Source organism: Lepidothrix coronata, unplaced genomic scaffold (assembly GCF_001604755.1).
Source record: "Lepidothrix coronata isolate B3197 unplaced genomic scaffold, Lepidothrix_coronata-1.0 Scaffold396, whole genome shotgun sequence".
NCBI lineage: Eukaryota > Metazoa > Chordata > Aves > Passeriformes > Pipridae > Lepidothrix > Lepidothrix coronata.
In genome coordinates this window covers 81,158-106,372 of record NW_016690576.1, presented here as the reverse complement: position 1 = coordinate 106,372, position 25,215 = coordinate 81,158, and the positions used below count along the sequence as shown (strand labels likewise).

The 25,215-nt window shown below is 48.9% G+C and overlaps 1 protein-coding gene across 6 annotated transcripts in view; it reads left to right on the top strand.

The window, feature by feature from the left end:
* GPATCH8 (G-patch domain containing 8) overlaps positions 1-23,500 on the top strand; it is a 54,571-nt gene extending 31,071 nt beyond the window's left edge. For 3 of the 6 annotated variants that reach the window (XM_017839296.1, XM_017839297.1, XM_017839300.1), the window contains 5 exons: positions 3,820-3,887; positions 4,361-4,447; positions 8,409-8,552; positions 17,953-18,083; positions 18,493-23,500. In XM_017839296.1, the coding sequence (XP_017694785.1) occupies positions 3,820-3,887; positions 4,361-4,447; positions 8,409-8,552; positions 17,953-18,083; positions 18,493-22,312 (4,250 nt within the window). In that variant the 3' untranslated portion in view covers positions 22,313-23,500. Of the gene's footprint in view, positions 1-1,849; positions 1,895-3,819; positions 3,888-4,360; positions 4,448-8,408; positions 8,553-10,708; positions 10,734-16,472; positions 16,523-17,952; positions 18,084-18,492 lie in introns of those variants that run through there. The other 3 variants (XM_017839298.1, XM_017839299.1, XM_017839301.1) reach the window with 2 other exon arrangements.
* The last annotated feature ends 1,715 nt before the right edge of the window (positions 23,501-25,215 follow it).

Here is a 25,215-nt window from a genome sequence, read left to right as displayed (position 1 = left end):
ATCCCTGGAAGTGTCCAAGGCCAGGCTGAATGGGGCTTGGAGCAACCTGATCTAGTGGAAGGTGTCCCTGCCTATGGCAGGGGGTGGGACTGGGTGGTTTTTAAGGTCCCTTCCAACCCAAACATTTCTAGAATTCTGTTCCCTGTGATGCTGCTGCTGGAGGGGGGAGTTCTCCTGAATCTGCAGATTGTCAGTGAAAACTCTCTTCTGTTTTGACTGTTTAAAACCAAGATGAAATGTATGCTGGTGTTGACAGTGCTGGTGTTTCTGGGTGGTCTCAGATGGCAGGTCCAGCATTCCCATTCCAAAGAGCAGCATCCAGCCCATGTCCAGAGCCAGAGCGTGGCCCTGAACCCACAGTCCTCCGTGTGCAGTGGGACTTGTGTCTGACACCACATCCCTGCAGCGTTAGGATTAACTCTTTTCCCAAGATGTATTAATTTACAGCACTGAGGGTGAAGTATTTGCTCATATCCAATCACTTTGTGGAATTAAAAAGGTGGGAATTTTGAGATGCCTGCCTGGGCGGGTGCTCCCTGCCCCTGCGGGGCTCTGGGAAGGGGGTTGTTTTGGGGTCTGTTTGGGACTGAGCAATTTTTCACAAGCTGGGAGGAAGGTTTCCCCTTTTCCTGGGGAAGAGGAAAGCAAAAGGAGACACAGCTGGTCAGTTTGGGAGTCTCATTTCATTTCTGAATTCAGGGAATCATTACAAACCTAATTTACTTTGAGATTGGATTTTCCGAGGTGCGACTCTTGTGTGAGCTGTTTGTTTTTCTCATCCCTCTGGAGGTTCCTGCTCTGTCCTTTCCACAGAGGTTTTCCCTGTGTGTGGAAGTGTTTTATGCAATAACCCTCTCTGGTTTGGGGTCTGTGCAGAGTGACCAGTCTGTGAAGGAGTTTGTGACCTGCTCCAGAAAGAAGATCAATGTTTTGGGGTGCAGGGGGCTGGGACACAACTGTGTGTTCTGCAGGATTTATCCCGTGGGGGATTAGGTGTCCATGTGGCATTGCTTGCAGCCCTGTGGTGTGGCAGGAAATGTGGGAATTCTGGGCCTTTCTTGAAAGCTTATTTTCCCTTCAGAGTGTGTTGATGTACCAAAGTCAGCAGGAGCCCCAAACCTGGGAGGCCCCTGACGTCCCAGAGCCACATTTACGTGCTGGGAAAGACCCTGTTGGCATGCCCAGCAGTAGGATAAATTTTCTTGAGGAAGTTCTTTCAAAGGAGAACTTAAAGAGCTAAAGGAAAAAGTCCCATTTCCCCCTTTGGCTGCTGTCCCTGTTCCCTCTGGCAGCCAGCAGGGTGAGAGGTGGCCCTGAGCATGTCCCTGTCCCTCTTCCACCGTGGCTTTCCTTGGACACAGAGCTGTGCCAGGTCCGGGGGGTCAGTGTGGGGTTGGCACTGCTGCTGTGCCATGTTTGGACGTGGCACTTGTCCCCTGGATGTCACCCCGTGGTGTCTCATTTGTAAGGAAAGGATGACTCAGTTAAAAACAAAGGCACCACTTTTCGCACGGAATATCCTCCTCTCACCTGCAACCGGAGCTCCTTTGGGCACAGAACGTTTGCAATTCCTTAAGATCCCGGTTTGTTTCCTTTTTAAACTGCCTGATTCCATGTGCCTCGTGCCCCTCTGGTCACCAGGAGCTTGGCCTGTCCCAAAACACCCAAAAGGAGCCGCTCCGAGTTCCCGCTCCTGGTTCCGCGGGGCAGAGCACGGTCGTGGGGTGGAGGGGTGAGCAAGAAGCCTCCTGTTGTTTTGAATTTTTTTTTTAACCCATCCTCCCTGCCAAACGGCCTATTTTCTGCCCCTCATGGTTTCTGCCTAACAAATGGTGTTTCTTTTTTACAGCGTTATGATCCTGGACTTGTTGTGGTGATGGTAAACTTAGCAGTGGTAATTTTTTATTTTCAGACTGAATTACTCCTTTTGTCATCAGTGCACCAATGTTAGGCTTACTTTCTCTGTTGTAGCCATCATCCTTCTGCTTGGTCTTTCATTTTCCTTTCCTTTCCTTTCTTTATGCACACTTGTCTGATCCTTGTTCATTAAAGGGTATTGCTAAGAAGGGATGTTTCTGTTTGTGTTAGAACTGCCAAAATCAGTTTAAACATAAATTTCTAATACTGTCCAAACTTGATTTTTTTTTCTCCCCCCCCAACACGATGGGCACTAGCACTTGCTACTGCAATTTCCAAATAGATTTTTGAATTAAAAACAAAAAACAAAAAAAAAAAACACCAAAAAACTTTGACTGCCTTAGAAGGCAAAAGTACTGATGCATTGTTTGTGTACAGGGGTTTACCAGGGCAATGAGGCTGCATCCAAAGATGTCCATTGCTGGAGAAACAAAGAAACAAACAACAACAAAAAAAAAAACCAAACCAAAAAAAGCTCGAAAAACAATTTAAATAATAAATTGTTGGCACCTGGTGCCAGCCATTCCATTTGGGTTCACCACTTACCAGTAAATCCCTGGCTGAGACGTTATGAAAGTGATATTGCACTTAGGAAGTCATTTTTATAACCTGTCTTTGATTTGGTCCTTTTGCTAAAAATTGCAGTCACTGCTTACTGTATTATACCATTGGGCATGAGAGAAACCCTGTCAAACCTTGATACCCAAAACAAGGCTCAATCCAAAGGATTTTGGGTGAACGTGGTCGCTGATTTTGGACCTGATGGATACCTGCCTGTCAAATTCCTGGGCGTATCAACAAATCCATAGAGCAACTAATTAAGTGGATTTATTTGATTTATTTCTGAATAAAAACCATGCCTCTGTACTTTAAGGTTCAAAAGCCCCTCTGGGGCTGTGGCTTTGGCAGGAATTAGAGCTGATGCTGGCAAAGTGTTCCCACCTATCCGGGTTTTCCGAGGCATTTTTAAAGACTTGGACCTTTTGCACATGGAATCTTTTTGGCACCTGTGGATCTTTTAGCCCAAAGGTATAATACCTGTGTATGTGTGTATAACAAAACAGTTGTTTACACCAAACAAGAGCAATAATAAGGGAAGTAAACATTCTGTTTTTTCACTCAAGGTATGCACGGGAGAAGGTAAGTACTTTGTTCAGTGGGTTACATCACAACCAACAGTGCCAGTTGTGATGTAAAAATCAAACATAATAATAATAATTTAAAATAATAATAATAAAAAAAAAAGCTGTGGTAGTAAAGTGCTTGTCTGCCCCATTTTGCTTTGTTTGGCTGGTTATGAGTGGATTAAAGATATGTTGTTTTTTTTTTTTTTAAAGAAAAATAAAAAAAAAAATCTCCAGCATAGTTTGATTAGTTCAAAGTCAATTTTCTTCGCAACTAGTCCTTTTCACAGCTTACAGGTGACACAGGAGTGCCAGAGCATCTCCTGGGGGGCAGGTGTCACCCACCTGGCTGAAGGAAGTTTGGCATTCCTTGCTCCTGGGGAGGGACAAAAGCTGGTGGGAGGGAGGCTTCCACACCCTTTACAGGGAAGTCCTAAGTGATTATTCATGAGCTAGAGCAGCAAAATGTGTTTAACAGCCTCTTCCCTCCTGTGGGAAGGTGAGGAGCACGTCTGGCCCCATGTGGAAGCCGTGAGGGACACGGGGGAACGTGAACCACAAGAACATTTTACGTGGCCAGTTCTTGTTGAGCAAAGCCCTTTGTGAGTGCTGGGGGTGCAGGTTTGGCTGTAAGCTGTGAGAATGGCTCGTGTTTGGTTCACTGTAGCTTTCTGGTCTCTGCACTCCAAGGCAAGATCTCTAACCACCCAAACCCAATGTGTACACGAGCTGCGGTGCCGGGCTGCTCCTGACGCCCCTCTGTGTGTTCCTCTTCCAGGGAGGACGGATCCCATCCCTATCGTCGTCAAGTATGATGTCATGGGCATGGGCCGCATGGAGATGGAGGTAAGGTCACCTCCCCCTGCCCCCTCAGCCCTGCATGGCTCTTGGGAACGGGTGGGGAAGGCAAAATGAAAAGATTTCAGAGTGAGAATTTGGCATCAAAGACAACAGAACAACTTGCTCGTAAATCGACACAGTAAGAAAACACTTCTCCTCAAAAAAACACTTCTCAAATGCTTCTCCTCTCTGTTTATCCACGAGGACCTGAGTTCTGGGGTCTGTGATTCCCAAAATCCCTGAGCTCTGTGATTTTCTCCCCCCCCCAAAGCTGAGGTTGCCGTTGGCATGGACAGGACCCTCCACCTCTCGTGCATTAATGACCCATTTTGCACAGAGAAAACGAAGCACAACACTCAGAGGTTCTGTTTCAAACCTCATGATTTTTAAGCTGTGCATTCTGGCAGTGGGAGTGCAAAGTATTTATGGGACAAATTGCATCTCTTCTCTCTTTTTTTTTTTTTTTTTTAAAAAAAAAGCTTGACTATGCCGAGGATGCCACAGAGCGGAGGCGAGTGCTGGAGGTGGAGAAGGAAGACACCGAGGAGCTGAGGCAGAAATACAAGGTACAGAAAGGGGGGCATCAACATCAGAGTGTCCGTGGGCTGGCTGGGAAAAGATTTGTTCTGATTTCTTCTCCTTAGGCTGCAGTGATGGTGGCAGGAATTAAGTGGGTTTGGGTTCTGTCATTGTTGAGATGATTTGTATTTTAACAAACTGGTTATTCACTTCCTGGCATTAACCTTGGTGTTTGTTTAGCTGCTGAAGAGCTCCAGGACACCAGCAGGGCTTTTCTCTGTGTGCTTTGCTGCTGTTCTGGAAAAAAAACGGTTTTATGGTGAGCAGGACATTTCCTTCCCTGTGCCCAGGGCTGCCAGATTTTTCTAGTGGACCTGCCACGTTGTTGGTGCAAAACCTGCAGAGGGGCTGGGAGGGAGGAGGTGTTGTCTTGTGAGTAGGGCATTATTGCATAAATCCTGCTTAATTTGGAAGGGTAGGAAACGGCTCCAGCTTGGAGAAATCAATGGGTTGTAGTTCTTTGGAAGAATTGCTCTGCCAACATTAAAAAAAAAAAATAATGATTCTGTATTTCCATGGGGTTTACAGAACCTGAGGGGTTATTTTGTAAGCTAGAAGCTGATAAAAATGAGCTGTGGTGTTGGGGGTGAGTGTGACGTGCTGGAGCATTCTTGGATTAGCTGTAACCAGGTTCTCTGTGGGGACCTGGTCTTTGCTGGTCCTTTAATCCACTCGTCCTCTTCCCAGCCCATCAAGTTTTAGGAAAACCTTCAGTTGTCCTGAGACTGGGGAAGTACCAGGGTTGAGGAAGAGCCTGAGACATCCAAATAGAGTGTCAGAGTTGCATAAATTTTATTTCTTTGAGAAATAACGGAAGAGTAGTTTCAATTCCATTAAAATTAAACATAACCTTGGCAAATCTAGAATTCCATTTCCCCAGCTGAACAGTTAATTCTGCAGGCAGTTTGTTCAGCTACAAAAATTTATAGCCTCATTTCTTCTTTTTTTTTTTTTTTTGAGCCCTTGACTTGCTCAGTCAGTGAACTGCAGGTTTTTGGGTGCCCATAAGGGCTGTGAATTCCCTGTGCCTGGAATTGTTCAAGGTCAAGTTGGGCAGGGCTTGGGTCAACCTGGGCTAGTGGAAGGTGTCCCTGCCCATAGTAGAGGGTGGAAGTGGATGCTTTTAAGGTCCTTGGTTTTAAAGTCCATTCCAATCCAAACTATTTGAGGATTCTGAAGTTCTTGGGGTTTGCAATTCTCTTTTCAAATGCAGCTGAATTTGTGTTGCTCTGAGACTCTTTTTCTCTTCCTGCCCTTATCCAGCCTGGGCATATTCCAGGAGCTCTGGAGCAGCAGCAGCAGCCTCTCCCAGCTCCAGTGGGTTTTTATTATCGTGCTTCATCCTTACCCCTTGCATTTTGATATTAATCTGTGCAAAATCTCTGCAGTCCTTATTTTTGCATTGCTCCACAGGAGGCCATTATGTAACTGTGCATCCTGATTAGCCATTCAGGGAGCCTCAAAGGAATTCGGGATAACTCTGCAGCCAAGAAGCAAACCGTGAATGTTCTTTAATTCCCTCCTTTTGTATAGATTCTGATCGTTCAAATGGCTGAGTTTCATTGTTCAGCCACGGGATGCTTGCTCAAAAAAACCTACCCATGGTGCAGGAAGCTTGTTCTGGGATTCAGAGGAACGTTAAACCTCGATGTTCTGTGGATCTCACGCTGCTCTGTTTTCCTTTCTTGTCTTCCTGGGGACCTGCTTCAGGCTCAAACCTCCAGATTTGTTGATTTTTTTTTTCCTCTTTTTTCTTCTTAACAAGGGCATCTGGTAATAGATGGAAGCAGGAAGTTGCAATACATCTCTTTTATTTAGGAGGTGAACAGTGCTTTAAATTGAAAACAACCCCAAACATTAGCACAGGAAATTTTCAGATGTTTTTTTTCCCCCTCCTCAGGTGCTGAAGTTTTTAACATAAATTTTGCATCATATAAAACATGCTCAGTAGTGTTCTTTTAATGCAGTTTTGATGTGGTAACTGGGAGATAAAACATATTGCCTTGAACAAGATCCGAACTGAAAAAGAAAAAAAAAAATCTTGCACAGTTTATCTCTCTTAAATGTTTGCTGCTTCCTCTTGCTGGGCAAGGAAGCTTCCTATGAGAAGTTTGTATTGAAGATGGAAACACTTAAACCCTTCAGTGCTTTTTCTCTAATGTTAGGCTATTTTTTCTGTATAGTTCTCTTTATTCCAGTTGAATTGCCTGTGGGAAGTGGCTATTTGGGATGTGCTGCTGCAATGGGCTTTGGGATGTAGCATTTGCAGCTGGTTTTGAGTAAGAAGCACCTCCTCAGAGTAAACCTTCCCCAGTGCTTGTGCAGAGTGGTGATGTTTTATTAATTCTGCTGGTGGGGCTGTAATTGAGCCAGCCTGGCCAGGGGAGGGGCTGCTTTGCCCCCAGGTTGCTGTGTCTGGGGCTCAGGTGTGTCTGAGCTGGGGCTGTGCCCTGGGGACAGGGCTGGGGAGCAGCACAGGCTCCTTCCAGCACCTGCATTTCCAGCCACTACAGCCACCTGAGGGACTGGGATTGCCCCAGAGTCCCAGAGCTTTTGCCCACCCAAAACCTGTAGCTAAAGAGGGCAGGATGTGACTGTTGCCAATCCAGACACCACCTCTGCCTGCAGGTTTGGTTTTCCACCTATAAAGGCGCTGAATTATAAGGAAACAAATCCTGTCTGCAGCCTTCAAGGTGGTCTCCTTCCCCCTGTTCATGAAGTGCAGCTCCCTGTGCCCAGTGTGATCCCTGTGTCTGGGCTCAGCCTGATGTTGCTCCTGGGAAGGTTTCACTGACAGGGAATCTACTGGGGTGGGTTGGGCTCCTTGGTGTCTGAGCAGTGATTCCCAGCTGGAGCTGCATTCCTCCCTCCTGAATTCAGGCACACAAACCAAGATCAAGCAGGCAGCTGTTAGCACTCAAAATGGAGGAAGCACCAGCATTTGAAGTTCTGTTCCAAAGGCAGGAATCCTCCTTGGTTTGGTGTGTGTTTGTGCATCTCACACGCTGCCGGTGCGTTTGGGGGTGAGCTCAAGGCTTTGAACCTCTCCTTGGAGCACAGACAATCCCACAGGCTCTCCTGAGGCAGAGCTGCCTTCCCCTGTCAGCGCTGGAGGCCTTGTTTTAAGTCTGTTTTAGTGATACCTGTGCTCTGACAAGGTGATATTCTGTGTAAGAAATGCAGTCGGTGGCGTTGCAAAGTTCTGGAATCACACCTGTGAATTTGCAAAGACTGCTCAGCTTGATAAGCTGGGCTCAACAAGGCCAAGCACCAGGTCCTGCTCTTGGGTAACAACAACCCCATGGAGCGCTCCAGGGTGAGGGAAGAGTGGCTGGAAAGCTGGAAAAGAACCTCAAATCCTTGGTTCAGTTTTGGGCCCCTCACGACAAGAAAGATGTTGAGTGTGTCCAGGGAAGGGAATAGAGTTGGGGAAGGGGCTGGAGCAGCAGGAGCAGCTGAGGGAGCTGGGGGGCTCAGCCTGGAGAAAAGGAGGCTCAGGGGGGACCTTCTGGCTCTGCAACCCCCTGACAGGAGGGGGAGCTGGGGGGGGTCGGGCTCTGCTCCCAGGGAACAAGGGACAGGAGGAGAGAGAATGGCCTCAAACTGTGCCAGGGGAGGGTCAGGTTGGACATCAGGAGGAATTTTTTCCTGGAAAGGGTAGTCAGGCACTGGAAGGGGCTGCCCAGGGAGGTCTGGAGTCCCCATCCCTGGAGGTGTCCAAGGAAGGACTGGACATGGCACTGAGTGCTGGGGGACAAGGTGGGGATCGGGCACAGATTGGACTCGATCTTGGGAAGTCTTTTCCAGTCTGATTGATTCTGTAATAAATATAACCATCAGTATACTCTTAAGTTTTTCTGAAACACTTTTTCCTTGAAGGACTAACTCCTCATCTTCCAGTCTGTTTTACAGGATGTTTAACAGAAGCATTTTTTGTTAATATTTTAGGATTATGTTGATAAAGAAAAGGCCATTGCCAAGGCTTTGGAAGACCTCAGAGCAAACTTCTACTGTGAACTCTGTGACAAGCAGTATCAGAAGCATCAGGAGTTTGACAACCACATAAACTCTTATGACCACGCTCACAAACAGGTAACCAAGTGCTGATAGCACAGTTCACCAGTCTGATGTTCATCGTGGTGGTCTTGTCTGTGGTTAATACTTGGAATTTCCCTGGTGTATCTGTTTTCCTTATAGCTCCAGGAATAGGTGTTTTGTGTTGCTGGGTAAGATTTTTATGCCCACCATGCATTTAAAAATCCAAACCAACAGAGAAACCCCAAACCCCAGTCCACGACTGGCATCAAGGAGCCCCAGTTCTGAGAGACCCAGGGGCAGGAATGGGCTGCTGTTAAACTGGGAATAGAACATGTGGATATGGATGGCTCCCAGTTCACTTTTAGCACAGCACAGCTTTGGGGAGTGATGATACACCATGTGTGAGTATTTTAGTGCTTCAGTCTGTGTTCTGTTGAGTTACTGAAAACAGACCAGGAAATAATGGGCTGTGTCAGAGGAGCACTTCCCAAATCCTGTAACCCTCAGGAGAAGGCGGATTCAGAGTCTGTGTGGAGCTGGCTTTGTTCCCAAGGTAGGGATGTGTTCACAGGGTATTTCACACTGCACAGTAAATAATAAAAAGTTCATGTGTTAGCCTGGTCTGTTTGACCACTTAAGCTGCTAAATGAGATGTAACTGCACAGCAGACAGCGGTGTTGGGCTCACCCAGAGCTGGAATGGCTCAGAGGAGGGTTTTGATGTTCCTAGTCATAAATTCTAACAACACGATCATTAAAATGCTGATACCTCGTGGAGGATGTGCTGCAGAGTACTAGAGCTTGCAAAATAGCAGTGAACAGCTTAAAAACAGGAATGTGGCATTAGAATATGATTTTTTTGTGTGTGGATTAAATGTAGGATGTGATAGTATTCCAAGTGGATTCTGTAAGGGAGTCTTAGCAAGAATTCTCGTGTCAGGGCAGTTTCCTGTGACCAAGTTTGGTTTAGTGGAATTCAGAGCAGAAATGCCTTCATTCACTTTGTGTTGGGCAAAGGGCTGTTTTGGCACAGTCCTGACACCTGAGAGCTGTGAACTTCACCTGAAGGTTTCCATCAGCTTGGCTGAAACTCGAGTGCAACGACCTGCGTTTATTTAGGAGGTGGAAGGACCTGTTTGTGTCACATTCTCAGTGTGCTGATGCAGCATAATTATGTGAACTCCTGTTCAAACCCTCGGTGACTAACGGGGGACTGACGTGAGCCTGGCAGGGCCCAGAGCTGTTCTAGCACCTGCAGATGCTGTGAAGGAAGAAACAAACCTGTGGAAGCAACCACCCCTTTTTAGTATAAAAGAGTGATCAGCAGGAGTGACCTGAGAGAAAAATGTCTTGTAGACACACAGGGTGGGGACATCTCATCAGCAGGAAGAATTTAGGGGTTGCTGATTATTTTGAAAGGAATTATGTTCTTGGATAATTCCATCCGTTGCAGTCACTTCAGGCAGGCTTTGGAGCAAATGAGCCTCCAAACTGTGGCTGCATCACCCAGCATTAATTTCCACTTACAGAGGGATTTAGACAAAGAAGCAATCATGCTTTGCTTAGGGAAAAAATTGCTTGTCCAGCTTTGTGTCAGGCTGAAATGTGTGTGACCCTGTTGGGTCTGTGTTCAGGGAGTGAACTTGAAACTCCAGAGACATAATGAGGGTGAATTTGCATAAGTAACATCATCTCACTGCTGTGTCCAGTCTAAATTTTAAGGTAGTTTAATTAAAAAAAAAAAAAAAAGCTGTACTTTTGATATGTTGCACGTTGATGTTTCACATTTTGCCTTTTTGGACAAGAAGGCAAGGTTACAGAAAGGAGAGCACAAAGTTTTTGAGGAAAACCAGAAAGTTTTCTTCAAAGTAGGCCACTCAGTTGGCTTTCTTGGAAAGATGAGCTGCTACAGTATCTTAGATAGTTCCAGCAACCTGGCTTGGTATAACGTTATCTGCAGTATTTTGTCTTCTCAGTGGTAACTTTTGAGGCAACAGAGCTGTTTTTCCCTTTTTCTTGGCTTGATTTCCCCAGGATCATTTTTGCTTTTAAGTATTTTTAGTTCCACATCCCCTGACGTTGAAGTGTTTGCTTATCCCTCTGTGGTGCAGCGAGCCACAGGCTGTCCCTGTAAATAGATGTTCCATCCTCAGATCCCTTTCTACTCCCCAGTTATAAAGACACTGTCTTGTATTCCAGGAAGGAACTCAAGATTATTGCCAAACAGGGATGATAGGTAAGTGTATTGATCCCAACCGGATAAATTTTGGACCCACCAAAATTGTGCCAACACCAAACAATTAAAGGGGAGGTTTATTCTATCATTTCCTGGCTGTCCTGGTTTTTTAGAGCATTTGGCTCCATCTGAATCAACCTCAACACCAAGTTTCTATCCAAAAGGCAGAATTTCCTTACCTGGGAAAACGACCTTCCATTTATTCTCACAAACCTGTTTCAGTTGCTGTATTTTAATCCATCCTGCTGGAGGTGTGCAATGTTGTTCCCTAGCTTTTTTTTTTTTTTTATTAGGTTGATAGTTGAGAGGAGAAGTGCAGCTGTTTTAAAGACCTGTAACCTTCTGGTCACCCTCTGGTCCCTCTTGGGGGAAGTCAGAGGACTAAAAGCAACTGGAGTGGGTGCAGATGGCACTGCAGGAGGGACAATAAGCTCAGTTCCCTCACAGATCCTTCAGTGAGCAACTGGAAAAGTCTTTAACCATGGATCTCATAACTTCTTGTACCCTGGAAAGCTGCTGATGTCTTTAATGGTGGTTTTTTTAGCTGTAAGATCTTGATCTAAAGGCCTGGTAGGTTATGAAGGGTCCTGCCTCGGATGGTGTCCATCACAGTTGTCAAGAGAGTAATAATTAATAAAAGTGTACAGAAAAAAGGTGGAAAATGTTGAAAGAAAACTTTTGCAGCTAGAGAGGAGCTTGGGTGGTGAATATGGACCCAGTGTATATCCCTGGAAGTGTCCAAGGCCAGGTTGGAGAGGGCATGGAAGGTGTCCCTGCCCATGGCAGAGGGTGGGACTAGATGGGCTTTGAGGTCTTTTCCAACCCCAGACAGTCTGTGATTCTGTGATTTTTGTACTGCTTTTCTATCCTGATCCTTGGGAGCTCCCACAGTCCTGGAGCACTCTGGGCTCGGTGGGAATGTGCCCTTAGGGCATTACATCCAAGTGGGCCCTTAGTTCCATTTGGGGTTTTGACATCAAGATAGAAACTCCCCCTTAGGTTTGTGTGAAGATGAGGGTGGGTGCCCTTAGCTGGGGCTGTACCCAGTGTGTGTATTCCTGTCCAATAAACCTGGATGTGCAGGGCCCAGCACTTGGAGCAGCCTGCAGAAGGTGTTACAGTTGGAATTACCTGAGGTGTCAGTTCTGAACCATTTCCAGTCAGCCTTTACTGTGAGGGTTTTTTAACAAGCCAAGAACTTACAGAATCTCACACCCAGGCACTCCTTTCCTGCTCGTGCCCCTGCTGAGGGGTTCAGCTGTTTACTGAGTCACTGACCCAGCAGAATCAAAACATTCCCCTGTGAAAAACAAACGTGTTCCTGTGTGAACCTCTGCCAGGTTCCCTGGGAGAATGTAACCAGGACTGAAATGAAGGCTTTTATGTAGCTTTTTCCCCCCCTGAAATGTGTGTTGTTTTGGATGTGTAGATGATTAATTCTGCATAGATTCTCTCTGTTAAAGGACAAAGGGAATGTATTTCCATAAAGAAGTTCTTTGGGAAAACAGGGTGGAGCTAAGAACTGAAACTACAGATCTGCAGTTCTCTTTGTGCCCTAATTATCTGCATCTTTGCTTCTAATGCTGAGAGGGAGGGATCTGTTAAAGCACAATAGAATTACCAACACAGTCACTGCTGGGGTTGATGAAGACTCTTAAATCCGGAGCCTGAGTCTCCTGGTTTGGGGAGACATGGACTTGTGCTTTCCAAAAACTTGGGCCTCCAAGCACAGCTTAAATGGAGAAGGCTGAGGAGAGAATCTCTGAGGTACTTGGTGTTACATGGGAGATTCTTCTACCTCAGAAGTGCTTTATCCTCAAGAAATCCCACTAATTGACTTTTAAGGGGCTGCAAAAGAGCTGGAGAGGGACTTTGGACAAGGGCCTGGAGTGACAGGCCAAGGGGGAATGGATTTAAGCTGGGAGGGAGTAGGTTTAGATTAGATAGATGTTAGGAAGAAATTGTTCCCTGTGAGGGTGGGGAGGCCCTGGCACAGGGTGCCCAGAGAAGCTGTGGCTGCCCCTGGACCCCTGGAAGTGCCCAAGGCCAGGTTGGACGGGGCTTGGAGCAGCCTGGGCTGGTGGAAGGTGTCCCTGCCCATGGCAGGGGGTGGCACTGGATGTTTTTTAAGGTCCCTTCCAACTCAAATCATTTTGTGATATTTTTCTTAACCCGGTTCTGGTTGTTCAGCTGCTCATTTGCTGATGACAGACACATTTGGAGAGGAGCTCTTAGACATGGAGAATGTTCAGTAAAACCAGCCCTCAGCATACCAGGCCTGGAGTGTGATTCCAGTGTGATTCCAAGGGTTGCCAACCTCCTGCAGGGCAGAGCTGGGGTCACTGGGCCATCTCTGTCACATTATCATATTTTTTCCTAAGTGGAAAATGTGGTGTCAGAGAGGAAATTAAGATGCAATAAAGCAGCATTTGCAGGCCATTTCCTCTCTGCTCCTTTTCACTTCATTAATGAGCATGCAAAGAATGTTGATTACCAAATACCAAAGATAGGCCAGGCTTGTGTTCTCACTTGGATAAAACAATAAAGGTTGCCATCCTTGGAGCTTGTGTTTAGCTGATGGTGTCATTAACTCCCAGAAGCTGTTGTGGCAAAGAATCAAGCAGACATCAAAAGTTCAGAAAGCCAGACATCTGCTGGCATGGAATGAGAAGTACATTATTATTATTATTATTATTATTATTATTATTATTATTATTATTATTACTATTATTATTACTACTAGTACTATTATTATTACTATTATTTTATTTAATGGAGATTTGCAGATTTGAGAACAGTAGCAGGGGAGGAGTTGGCTCTGATGCCACAGGAGTCCTGCCTTGAGCCCTGTATGTGGATCAGGTCTCACCATCCCCTCAGTTTGAGGTTTGGCATGAAAGTCTCTGATCTTCAGGTCTGTCAAGGGGCTTTTGTATTGTGAGAATAACATGATCTCCTTCTGCTCTGCAGTTTTAGCCCAGGAATGTCTCCCAGAGGGCCTCAGTTCAGTGGTACTGCAGGGCTCTGTCACCTCAACTGAGAAGATCCTTTTCCTGCTGGTTCTGAACCTGTGAAGCTCCACACCCCAGCTGGGTACTGGGGAGGTCTCACCTGAGACCACCTCACCAGCCAAATCTGGGGTGTGCTGAGTGGTTTCATGGCCCCAAGCCTTTCAGGGAGTGTTGGGACAACGCTCTCAGGCACAGGGTATGATTTTGGGGTGTCCTGTGCAGGGCCAGGAGTTGGACTCGATGATCCTTGGGGGTCCCTTCCAGCTCAGGACATTCTGTGATGATTCTGTGGCTTTCCTGTTAGAATAGTTCCTGCTCCCCCCCCTTTGTTTCCCCATTTTGCTGTGCCTGGCTGGGCTCTGGAGCTTTTCAGAGATGCTGCAGGGCAGCTGGTTTAAGCTGATTTGCAGGGAATTGTAAGGTGATGGTGGATTTTGCCAATTTGGCCCCTCCTGAGCCACGCAGGGATCGGGAGATAATCCATCACTGTGGCCTCTTTGTGCTGGAGTCTGGACATAGCTGCAGATTTGATAACAAACCTGCTCTTCAGGAGCTCCGTTTGCACTCCTGGAGAAATGTAGAGATGATGATTTTGTTAGAAACAAGGCTGAAAACTTAAAATACTCTTCTTTGTTACAAAGCTGAGGGGGGTGGCAGCTATTAATAAAACACAGGAAGGCTGGAGGTAGTGAAGTGCTGCTTCCAGAGTGTGGAAATCTGGAGAAACTTCATATAAGTGCTGGTGATTTGTGTCCTAATGTGCTGGTCACTCACTCACTGGTGTGGCCCTTCTGACAGCTGAAGCAATAAACCAGCAGAGTAATATTCCTTGGCTTGATTGTTGTTATCATCTGACAGCTTGAAAATACGTTACTGCTTCCTCAGGAAACACACTGCCTGTGGAGCAAAAAATGCCTCCTAATTTTGAAATCCTATAGCAGCATGAAGCTTGTGTTTGATTTAATACAGGTTGGTGGCTCTAATCCTGTTGAAAAAATCATAGTCTTGCTCAGCACTATGAGAAGACTTTAAAAAGGCAGGATTCACCCTAAGAAGGTGGTTTCCCAGGGCTCCTTTTGGAAGGGAGAAGCTGCCCAAGGATGATGGAGTGGCTGTGTTAAATCCTTGTTGAAATTTCTCTGCTGTGCTGGGGGAAGGGGCAGTTCTGTGGCTGTCCAGCCTCCCTCACACTCAAACACATGGTGCAATCCAGAAAAGAATTTAGAGGTTTTGGAGGATTGGAATAATGAACCCTTGCCTTGGGATTAGGTGGAAATTTCTTTAATGTAAGCCTGGCTTAAGTCTCAGTTTAGTTCAGATGACTTTCTGGGAAGGCTGAGGCCTGGAGTGTATGAGAAGCATTTCAGTGCTCCATGTGCTCCCTTCACGCTGGAAAATTGTACTTCAGGCCTGGAATTGCTTCTCCCCAGTCAGGAGAAGTTCTGGCTATTTTCAGAGTTCCATTATTGAGTTGTTTTTACGGATGAGCAGTCTGGGCTCATGTTGTCCCCCTTTTCCCTACCCCAGGGTGCATTTATGGAAGATAATGCAGTCCAGGCAGGTCTCTTGCAAACTCGAGGAGTCATTTCCAATGATGGGTGCATTGTTTTAGGGCAGTCAAATAAGCTGAACTGTGTTACATTCCATATTTTACATTCCCAAGGAGCTGGCATGGTGCATTTGTGGAGCTTTTCTACCCTGTACTTCCCCCAGCAAGACCCTTCTTCCTTCTGGCTCCTGTGTGACAAAAAGAAACTCAGCCTTGAGATCTCTTAGTCCTGTGTAAAGCCAGACCAACTTTTCCCCAGTTTGAGGAGTAGCAGATTCTCAGCAGCCTCAACACCACAGTCAGTGGTTTGTCACCCTGAAGGGCACAGGTTTGGGTGCAGCTGGAGGTTGCTGTGGTGGATATTGTGGGGTTACAGTGGTTCATTTGCTTCACATCTTTAGTTTTTAAGTGCTGAGAGTGGGAGGTTGGGGCTGCAAAGACACACAAAGGTCAGCATTTAAAAAAGGGCATTTAATTCTGTTTGCATTCAAATTGCCATGTAGTGAAGGCAGGAGAGCTCAGGGGCAGCTACATTATTCCCAACAACTCTGAGCCCACTTTGTGTCCCTGGAGGTGATCGGGGTTGGAGGGGGTTCTGGGTGCACCATCACACCTTCCTCTTGAAAGGAAAAGGTCACAGTTCATGTCTGGTCTAAATAGCTGGGTCATATTTTTTTCCAAATGGGTGAGTGATCTCGAGACTTGGCACCAGCCCCCATTAAATAGTTTTGTCAGCTGTTGGTGGCTGTAACTTCCCGGAGCATTTCAGACACGCTTTCGAAATCAGCCTGAAAAAGCCGATGGCGTTGCTTTAGTCCCATCTAGTTGTTGTTTTGTTTTTTTTTTTTTTCCTCCCTCTTGGAAAAAAAATTTACTCTTCAACGTTTAACATACACCACAAAACCCTTGAGCCCTTTACTTGTCCTGGTGAAAGTAGCTCTGCTGTTCCAGGTGGGATCATTGCTGTGTCCGTGCGTGTCCGTGTCCGTGTCCCCCCTCTCCAGACCCCCATCCTGGTCCTGTAGCTCTGCTGGCTCCTCTCCTGCTCTGTAGAGTAGCTGGCACCACACACCCACAGCTCTCTAGTAGTGCTTGCTTGTATTTTTTTATTCTTTTTCCTCTCTTCCACTCTTGTTATATTTTTACTTTCTTTTTTTCTTTGTGATGTGACGTTTTCAGCTGATGTATTGAAAGCAAACCCTTCTAATTTTGGAGCCCAGATCACAAGAGTGAGTTTCTTTCTACTGGTGTCTGTAGCTGTATCTTCTTTGTGTGTCTTCCCCTCTGATTTTGGTAGCACCTCAACCACATTTAGTAAATACAATTAGGTAAGAGAATCCTCTGTCTCGTCCAGTTTTCCCTTTTTTCACAAAGCAATGTTCTCTTTACATTGGGCCAGCTTAATTCCTCTAATTTGAGCTTTGGGTTGGTTTCCAGATCCACTGTTCCTGTGTGTGGCAGGCTGACTCTGCTCCAGGAAGGAGGCAGAGTCAGCCAGCCAGAAGTATTTAGAATTCACCAGTGCTATGTACATCCTGTACGAGAACTGTTCCAAAGTGACTCCTGCTCCGAGTCCCATCAGTCTCTCAGGCCCTGCATGAAATGCCTGAAAAACATGAAACTTCTTTCAAAAGCTGAGTACAGGATGCATTCTGGAATTGAGCCTTTTGAAAGGGTTTTGAATTGTGCACTAAAAAAGAACAGTGAGTCCCTTCAGGATGGTAGAGGTCTGTCTTTGCTGCTTTCTGTTACTTCAACTTCTGTAGAGCACCCTAAAAAAGTGCTGTGAATATCCACATATATTCCAAGGAAAACCAGCAGCCTCTTCTCCTAGTGCTCCGAGACACGGACTTTCCAAAATGTTCTGAAGTCTTGGCTGTTTATTTTCTATTAAAATTGGCTACCTAGACTTCCTCAGTGATGTCAGGGTGTTTGAAATTCCTTGGCATTGTGTTTATTCCCTCATGATAAGATTTCTGGGGAACTCGGTGCTTCTGCCCCCCAAAGTACTCAACCCCAAGAGACCCTCCTGCATTTAGAGTAGTTTGTTTCTTGAGAGAGCATCTCAGAACTACTGTCAGGAAAGCAAGTAACTGGTTGTGGTGTATGTCGTATCCTTGATTTGCTTACAGAATCATTTGCATGGGGTTTTTGGCTCCTTCTCCAATGTAATTGGTACATTGCTTTTGTCAGATGTCATTCCTAGGTAACTCTGGCACCAGCTAATCCCTCCTGTCCTTTGGCCCGTGCTCCTCAGGCTCGTGTCATGCACTGTTTGTCAAGCACCCTGCAAGAGCAGCAAATAAACAATCCTCCTTTTTTTCCCCCCTTTTCCTTCCAGAACTTGCTTGTTGCTTTGAAGTCAGCTTTGTTGTCCGTGCTAAAGATAACCAGTAACGTTGTTTGGAAAGGGATGTACACAGATGTGAAGTCTTAGCCAAAAGTGATCAGTGGTTGTGTTTTCCTTTAGCTGCTGGGAGGATGGCTCTGTGCTCCGTTGGGTTTGTTGAGCTAAGATGCTCTCGCTCCATCCTGGCTCAATAAATGTCCCTGGGGAGGGGTTTGACACCGTAATTTCCAGTGCTACAGCAACGAGATGCTCTTGGACGAAAGCACAAACAGCTTTGATCTGATCTGTCCCTCCTTTCTTTTGCCTCAGAGGTTGAAAGATCTCAAGCAAAGGGAATTTGCTCGCAATGTCTCTTCGAGGTCACGGAAGGACGAGAGGAAGCAGGAAAAGGCCCTTCGGCGCCTGCACGAGCTGGCTGAGCAGAGGAGGCAGCCTGAGTGGTGAGTTTGGGTGGTCCCAAGCACCCTTGGAGCACCCTTGGAGCACCCTTGGAGCACGAGGGGGGCTGCAGCCCTGTGCTGTGCTGGCACTCCTGCTCCAGAATCCTGTGCACATTCTGATGGTGAAGCTTCATGCTAACATTTAGGCTCATGCTGCAGTTTTGGTAGGAATGAATTCACTAAACTGATAATCCAGAGCATCCCCAAAGTGCTTTATCCATCAATATGTTTTCTTCAGTTATTTAATATTATTAAAAGTTCCAAGTGGCTGTATAATGTTATTTTTTGCGCGTGTGTGGGTACAAGAGCACTTGAACTGTGTAGGACTGTCTCAGCTGAGGCATCAATCCCACTCCAGAGGTCCATGGACACCAGTGAGCTGTTTTCTCTCTCTCCCCTGTTCCCACAGTGCTCCTGGAAGTGGGCCCATGTTCAGAACCACCACTGTGGCCGTGGATGAGGAAGGTGGAGACGACGACGATTCCGCGGCCAACAGCGGCTCCTTCGTCCAGACAAGCTCTGGCCAGGCTGCAGAGATGACTATGGACAGAGGCTTCCTGAACACTGGACAGGGTGTGATGCCAAGCCAGGCGCCCTCCCAGGCAGCGCAGGCCATCAGCTTTGGCATCAAGAGCTCTCTGGGGACTCCGCTGCAGAAGATCGGGGTGTCGTTTTCCTTCGCAAAGAAGACTCCAGTCAAGCTGGAGACCATCGCTTCTGTTTTCAAGGACCATGTAGAAGAGTCCAGCTCTTCAGATGGGGCAAAAGGGGATGAGAGGGGGTCTTCAGAGGCTGGCAGCCTGCAGAAGTCTGGGGAGGGAGAAGGCACCAACAATTCTGATGGCAAAGAGGACGATGACCAGCACGACAAGGACAGCGGGTCCCTGGCCAGCACCTTATCGAAACTGAAGAAGATGAGGAGAGAAGATGGACCAACGGCCGTGGAACCAGAGTACTACCACTACATCCCCCCAGCCCACTGTAAAGTGAAGCCCAATTTTCAATTCCTGCTTTTCATGAAGTCAACCGAACAAATGGAAGCTGAAAATGTGAACAAAAAAAACACAAATGAAGTGAAAAAGGGGACTTCCCCCAAACCCAAACCCGGGAAGCACACGGAGAAAGCCACTGAGAGCACGGCGCAGCAGAAGGAGCAGAGTACTACTGAAACCACATCCCAGCAGGGCAAAACAGAGCCAAAAGACATCCAGGAGAATGAAAGTACAGAGGAGAGCAAACACCTTCCAGAGAGCAAACCCCCTGAGCCAGACACTGCTAAAGAAGCTGCTCCACCTGCCTCGGGCTGCAGAGATGGCTCTGAGGGACCAAAGCACCCGACAGGACCTTTTTTCCCAGTTCTGAGTAAAGATGAGAGCACAACACTGCAGTGGCCTTCAGAGCTGCTCATATTCACCAAAGCTGAGCCCTCTGTGTCCTACAGCTGTAACCCCCTGTACTTCGACTTCAAGCTCTCCCGCAACAAAGATGCCAAAGGGAAAGGGGCAGAGAAATCCAAGGATCCGGGGGGACTTTGTAAAGACAACACTCAGAGCACAGAGTCTGGTGAGGTGAGCAAAGCCAAGGAGGGTGAAAGCGTAGGCAACAGTTCTGCTGTGAAAACAGAGAACAAATCCCAGAGCAAGCAGGAGTGCGGCCCGGGCAGCGTCGGTAAGGGGGAGGGGGAGGACAGCAGTAAGAGCATAACGGGGAAGAGTAAATCGGGGAGGTCCCATAAACACAAAAAGAAAAAGAAGCACAAAAAGTCCAGCAGACACAAACGCAGACACAAGGAGGAAGCTGAGGAGAAGGGCCGGAAAGCTGAGCTGGGGGAAGAGAAACCCAAGAAGCGGAAAAGGCACAGGCACAAAAAAGGCAAATCCTCCCTTTCGACGGAGTCAGACCGGGTGCTGAAACCCGAACTGTCAGAAGACTGCAGCCACTTCCAGAAGAAAAAGCGGTGCTCCCAGGAGTCCCAGAGGAAATCCCTGTCTGCCGAGGAGGGAAGCAGCGGTAAAAAAGAGGACGGGGGTAACTCCTGCCAAGAGCACGGCAGCAAGAAACACAAGGCTGAGCTGCAGCAGGTCCCTGCTGCGAGGAGGCGCTGCCCGGCTGCGTCCCAGGGCCGGCCCGGCCGCCGGAGCCGGCAGAGCAGCGGCGACTACGACAGCGACGAGGGCTCCCACGGGAAGCACTGCCGGCAGAAATCCCCGTCCCAGTACAGCGACGACTACGACTCCGGCAGCGAGCACTCCCGCAGCCGCTCCCGCTCGGGCCGCGGGCACTCCTCCCACAGGTCCTACTCCAGCAGCTCCGACGCCTCCTCGGAGCACAGCCGGTACAGCCGCCGCAGGAGCTACTCCGACGACAGCTACAGCGACTACAGCGACCGCTCCCGCTGCCACTCCAAGCGCTCCCAGGACTCGGAGGATGACTCCGACTACAACAGCTCGAACCACCGCTCGAAGCGGCGCAAATACTCCTCGTCGGAGGATGACTACAGCTCGAGCAGGAGCAGGTCCAGGAGCCGGAGCAGGAGCCGAACCCACCCTCGGGGCAGGTCAAGATCGAGGAGCCGGGGCAGGACCCGCAGCAGCAGCTGCAGCCGCAGTCGGAGCAAGAGGAGGAGCCGGAGTGTGACGGGTCGGAGCTGGAAGCGGAGCCGCAGCTACAGCCGGGACCGGAGCCGCAGCACCCGGAGCCACTCGCAGAGGTCCCTGTCACGGAAGGGCTCACGGGGCCACGAGAGCCCCGAGGAGAGAAGGTCTGGCAGGAGGGACTTCATCAGGTCCAAGATCTATCGCTCCCAATCCCCACACTATTTCCGGACAGGCCGAGGTGAAGGATCGCTGCTGAAGAAAGAGGAGGGCAAAGGAGAGGATCTGAAAGGATCTGGCTCTCTCTCCCAGAACAGCAGCAGCTCTGGCACGGGGCGGGCCTCGGAAGGGGACTGCAGTCCTGAGGAGAGAAACTCTGTCACTGCAAAGCTGCTTTTGGAAAAGATTCAGTCCAGGAAGGTTGAGAAGAAGCCCTGTGTGCCTGACGAGGTGCTGGCGGGGGCAAACAAGGTGGGCATAAAGCTCAAAGATCCTCCCCAGGGCTACTTTGGCCCAAAACTTCCTCCTTCCTTAGGCAACAAACCGGTTCTCCCGTTAATCGGGAAGCTGCCAACGGTGCGGAAACCGAACTCCAAACGATACGAGGAGTCTGGCTTGGAGAGGGGTGAGGAGCAAGAGCTGTCGGATGCTGAGGACGGTTCCCAAGGCATGGAGGAGGGTCAGCTGGCCGGGCAGTCTCTCCTGGAAGATGTGGTGATGGTCATTCAGGACAAACCTCTGGACGAGCCGAAACGCGACGAACCTGCCGTGGAGATGCCGTCGATTCCCCTGGAAGCGCCGTCGCTCCCCGAGTGCTTTGGCTCCGGAGATCTGGTCATGTCACACAACTTCCTCTCGGATCCGAACGATGGTGATGGGCTGGAACCCATGGATGGGGGCAGCCAGCAGGTCCCAGTGGAAACCAGTATGATGCCCTTAGTTCCAGACGTCGAGCACTTTCCTGGCTATGTGCCTCAGAGCGGCGAGCCGAGCATGGAAGGGGATCGGGAAGGGGCAGAAGATTCCTCTCTGGCCCCGCTGGAGAGCCAGCCCATCACCTTCACCCCCGAGGAGATGGAGAAGTACAGCAAGCTGCAGCAGGCGGCCCAGCAGCACATCCAGCAGCAGCTCCTGGCCAAGCAGGTCAAGGCCTTCCCCGCCTCAGCGGCCCTGGCGCCGGCAGCGCCCGCGCTCCAGCCCATCCACATCCAGCAGCCGGCGGCGGCCTCGGCCACGTCCATCACCACGGTGCAGCACGCCATCCTGCAGCACCACGCCGCCGCCGCCGCCGCCGCCATCGGCATCCACCCGCACCCCCACCCGCAGCCCCTCGCTCAGGTCCACCACATCCCCCAGCCCCACCTGACGCCCATCTCCTTATCCCACCTGACCCACTCGATTATTCCAGGGCACCCCGCCACCTTCCTGGCCAGCCACCCCATCCACATCATTCCGGCCTCAGCCATCCACCCGGGCCCCTTCACGTTCCACCCGGTCCCGCACGCTCTCTACCCGACCCTCCTGGCCCCGAGGCCCGCAGCCGCCGCCGCCGCCACGGCCTTGCACCTCCACCCCCTGCTGCACCCCATTTTCTCAGGACAGGACTTGCAGCACCCACCCAGCCACGGCACATGAAGGACAGAACGAAGGAACCTCAGAGTTTTGGGAAGGGGTTGGAGCTGATCCAGCGGGCGGGTGAGGCCTGAGCATTTCCTGTCACTCTTGAGCAGCCGAAGAAGCCGGAGGCTCAAGGGCTGGGCGGCAGCGTTGTCCATATCCACTCCCAGGGATGTCTCGCTCCCACACTTCCGTGCACGCAGCGGCACCGTTCCAAGAACCATTTCACCTGCAGACCAGCGAGACACTTGGAAAGGCTTTTTTTTTCCCCCCCTGGGTTCTTACACCTGGTCATCTTCCTTCTGCCGCCTTGTATATAATAAATGAGGTCTCATCCACACTAATAGGTCTCTCAAAATCCTTTTAATGAGGTCATCTAATTAAAATAGTCAGCATGATTGAACCCGGTGTGTAATTGGCGATGGAACATTCGGGAGCTGTCGGCTGCGGATCCCGGCGAGGAGGCCTCAGTTTTCAGGCCTTACTCACTGCACATGTGGGTTTTTCCTTGGTGTGAGCAGCAAAGGTGGAAGTAAGATCTTACTGAAAAGAGAAGGAGCTGTGTGTGTGCCCGGAGCTCCCATCCTTCTCCATCCTGCATCCGTGTTCTCCTGCGCCAGGACCGCGCCTGCATATCCCGGACTGGAGAGAGCTGCTCGTTGGGGTTGGGAATGCCAGTCTGGGCTTTGACCACTCTTCTCCTGGAAGGGGGTGGTGGGGGGGAAGAAATCACTCTGACTTCCATCTTCTGTGGTGTTGGGAGAAAGGCACTGGGATGGGAGAGAAAAGGAAAATCCCGTTAGGAATTGAAGCAATACAGAGGACGAGGAGCGCGGCCGGGGGTGCGAAGCGTGTTCTTTCCTCTGTAACACTGATGGTTGTTTCCTTATTAATTTATAGGATTATTTTTTTTTTAATGTAAAGAATTGCACTGAACTCTGTAAACAAAGATGCTGCTTTTTGTAGCTCCTATCAAAGGTTACATTTGTAGTATATCGCAATAATATTTTTTACAGCCAGTTCTTAGTGGTACTTGTTCTGGTGGCTTCTGTGTAAATATGTTTGCTGTAGGTGACCCAAGACACTTGTAAAGGTTCAATTTATAGTTTCAGCTAGATGCAGAACGAACTAAGCATGTATATTTTATCAAGCTCATGTATTTTTGAAGTTTTTATGTACTATAAAATGTAAAAAAAAAATAAAAAATCTTCATTTAGAATTTTGCAGAAGAAAAAAAAAAAACCACAACAGGTGAGACTTGGGCACAGTGAGGGGGTGGGGGCAGTGGTGACTCCAGCAGGTGCTGCTCTCCTCCCTGCCATAGGAATGGGCACTGGAGCAGTGGGGAGCAGCAGGAGTTCAGAGTGTCTCCCAGAGTATAGATATCCCTTTTTTTTCCCCCCCTTTCCTTTTCCTTTCCCCCTGTTTGAAGCAGTGATGTGCACAGGCTCCTGGTGCAGGAGAGCCTTGGGACTGTTCCCATCCCACACACGGGGTCACACTGAGCTGGGGCTGCCTGACTTATTCCACGAGGGGTTTCCCAGTTCTTCCCTGTGGGAGCTTCCCTGTCCCATCCCAGGGGATGGTTTGCTGACATGGACACTGCAGGTGCGGGTCCCCTCGTGTCACGGTGGTTGGGGCACCTCAGGGAGGCTCTGTAGGGTGGGATTTCAGAGCAGGCACCGAGGGGATGCAGTGGCACCCCTGTCCCCTTCTCCATCCTCATCCTCTTCCCTGACCCCTCCTGGAGCGTGGAGTCAAAGGTTCAAACCCCCCTGAGCCTCCTCACTGTGTAAACGAGAAATTGGAGCAGGTCAGAGTGACACAGGGGTCACAAAAAGGGACTCAATTTCCTGTAAATACCCAACAATTCAGTGTTACTGTCAGAGCTGAGCTTTGTAGGGCCCGACCCCATCCCGGGGTTGTTTTCGGACTTCCAGGATAGCGCTAAAAATAATTAACCTGTCATTACTTAACGAGCATAAACAGACTGTATTTAACTTTGTCACATAAGATATATATATAAATATATATATATGCTGTAAAATGAGGGAAAAAAAAACCTTTCTAATAAACCAATGATTTGTGGAAAAAAAAATGTGGTGGTGTGTGATGGCATGGAGCTGCTGCATCAGGTGGCTTTCTCCTTAAATTATGGTAGGGGATGCTTGGGTCATACTTTTAATGGGAATATTTTGCTTGTAAGATAGAGAAAATGTCCATTCCTGTGTCATCTGACAGCGGCCAGAAGCCGAGGTGGGGAGGGCAGCAGCTCCTGCCCATGAGGATGGTGTTGCTTCTCCACACTCCTCCAGCAGCTCCTTGTGGTGTTGGGGGTCTGTCAGCCCTCGTGTCCCTTTTTTCCATCTCCCTCTTCAGCAGTTCCTGACCTGGGCTGCAGCCTTGTCCTGCAGTCATGGAATTGTTCAGGTTGGAAAAGCCCCCTGAGGTCATGGAGTCCAACCATCCCCCAGCACTGCCAAGGCCACCACTGACCATGTCCCCAAGTGCCACATCCACACGGCTTTTAAATCCCCTCCAGGGATGGGGACTCCACCTCTGCCCTGGGCAGCTGTGCCAGGGCTGGACAAACATTCTGGGGAAGAAATTTTCCCTAATATCCAACCTAAATCTCGCTTGAGCTCGTTTCCTCTCTTCCTGTCCCTTGTTCCCTGGGAGCAGAGCCCGACTCCCTTTCCTGTCAGGGAGTTGCAGAGAGCAAGAAGGTCCCCCCTGAGCCTCCTTTTCTCCAGGCTGAGCCCCCCCAGCTCCCTCAGCTGCTCCTCAGGACTGTCCCCACCGTGGTTGAGGAGCTTGGAGTTGCCCAGGTGATGCCATGGGATTTTGGGAGTTTTGCCCCCGGGGTCCCTCCCCCCCAGGCTGTGCTGCTGATCCAGCCCGGGCGAGCGTCAGAAGCCGTG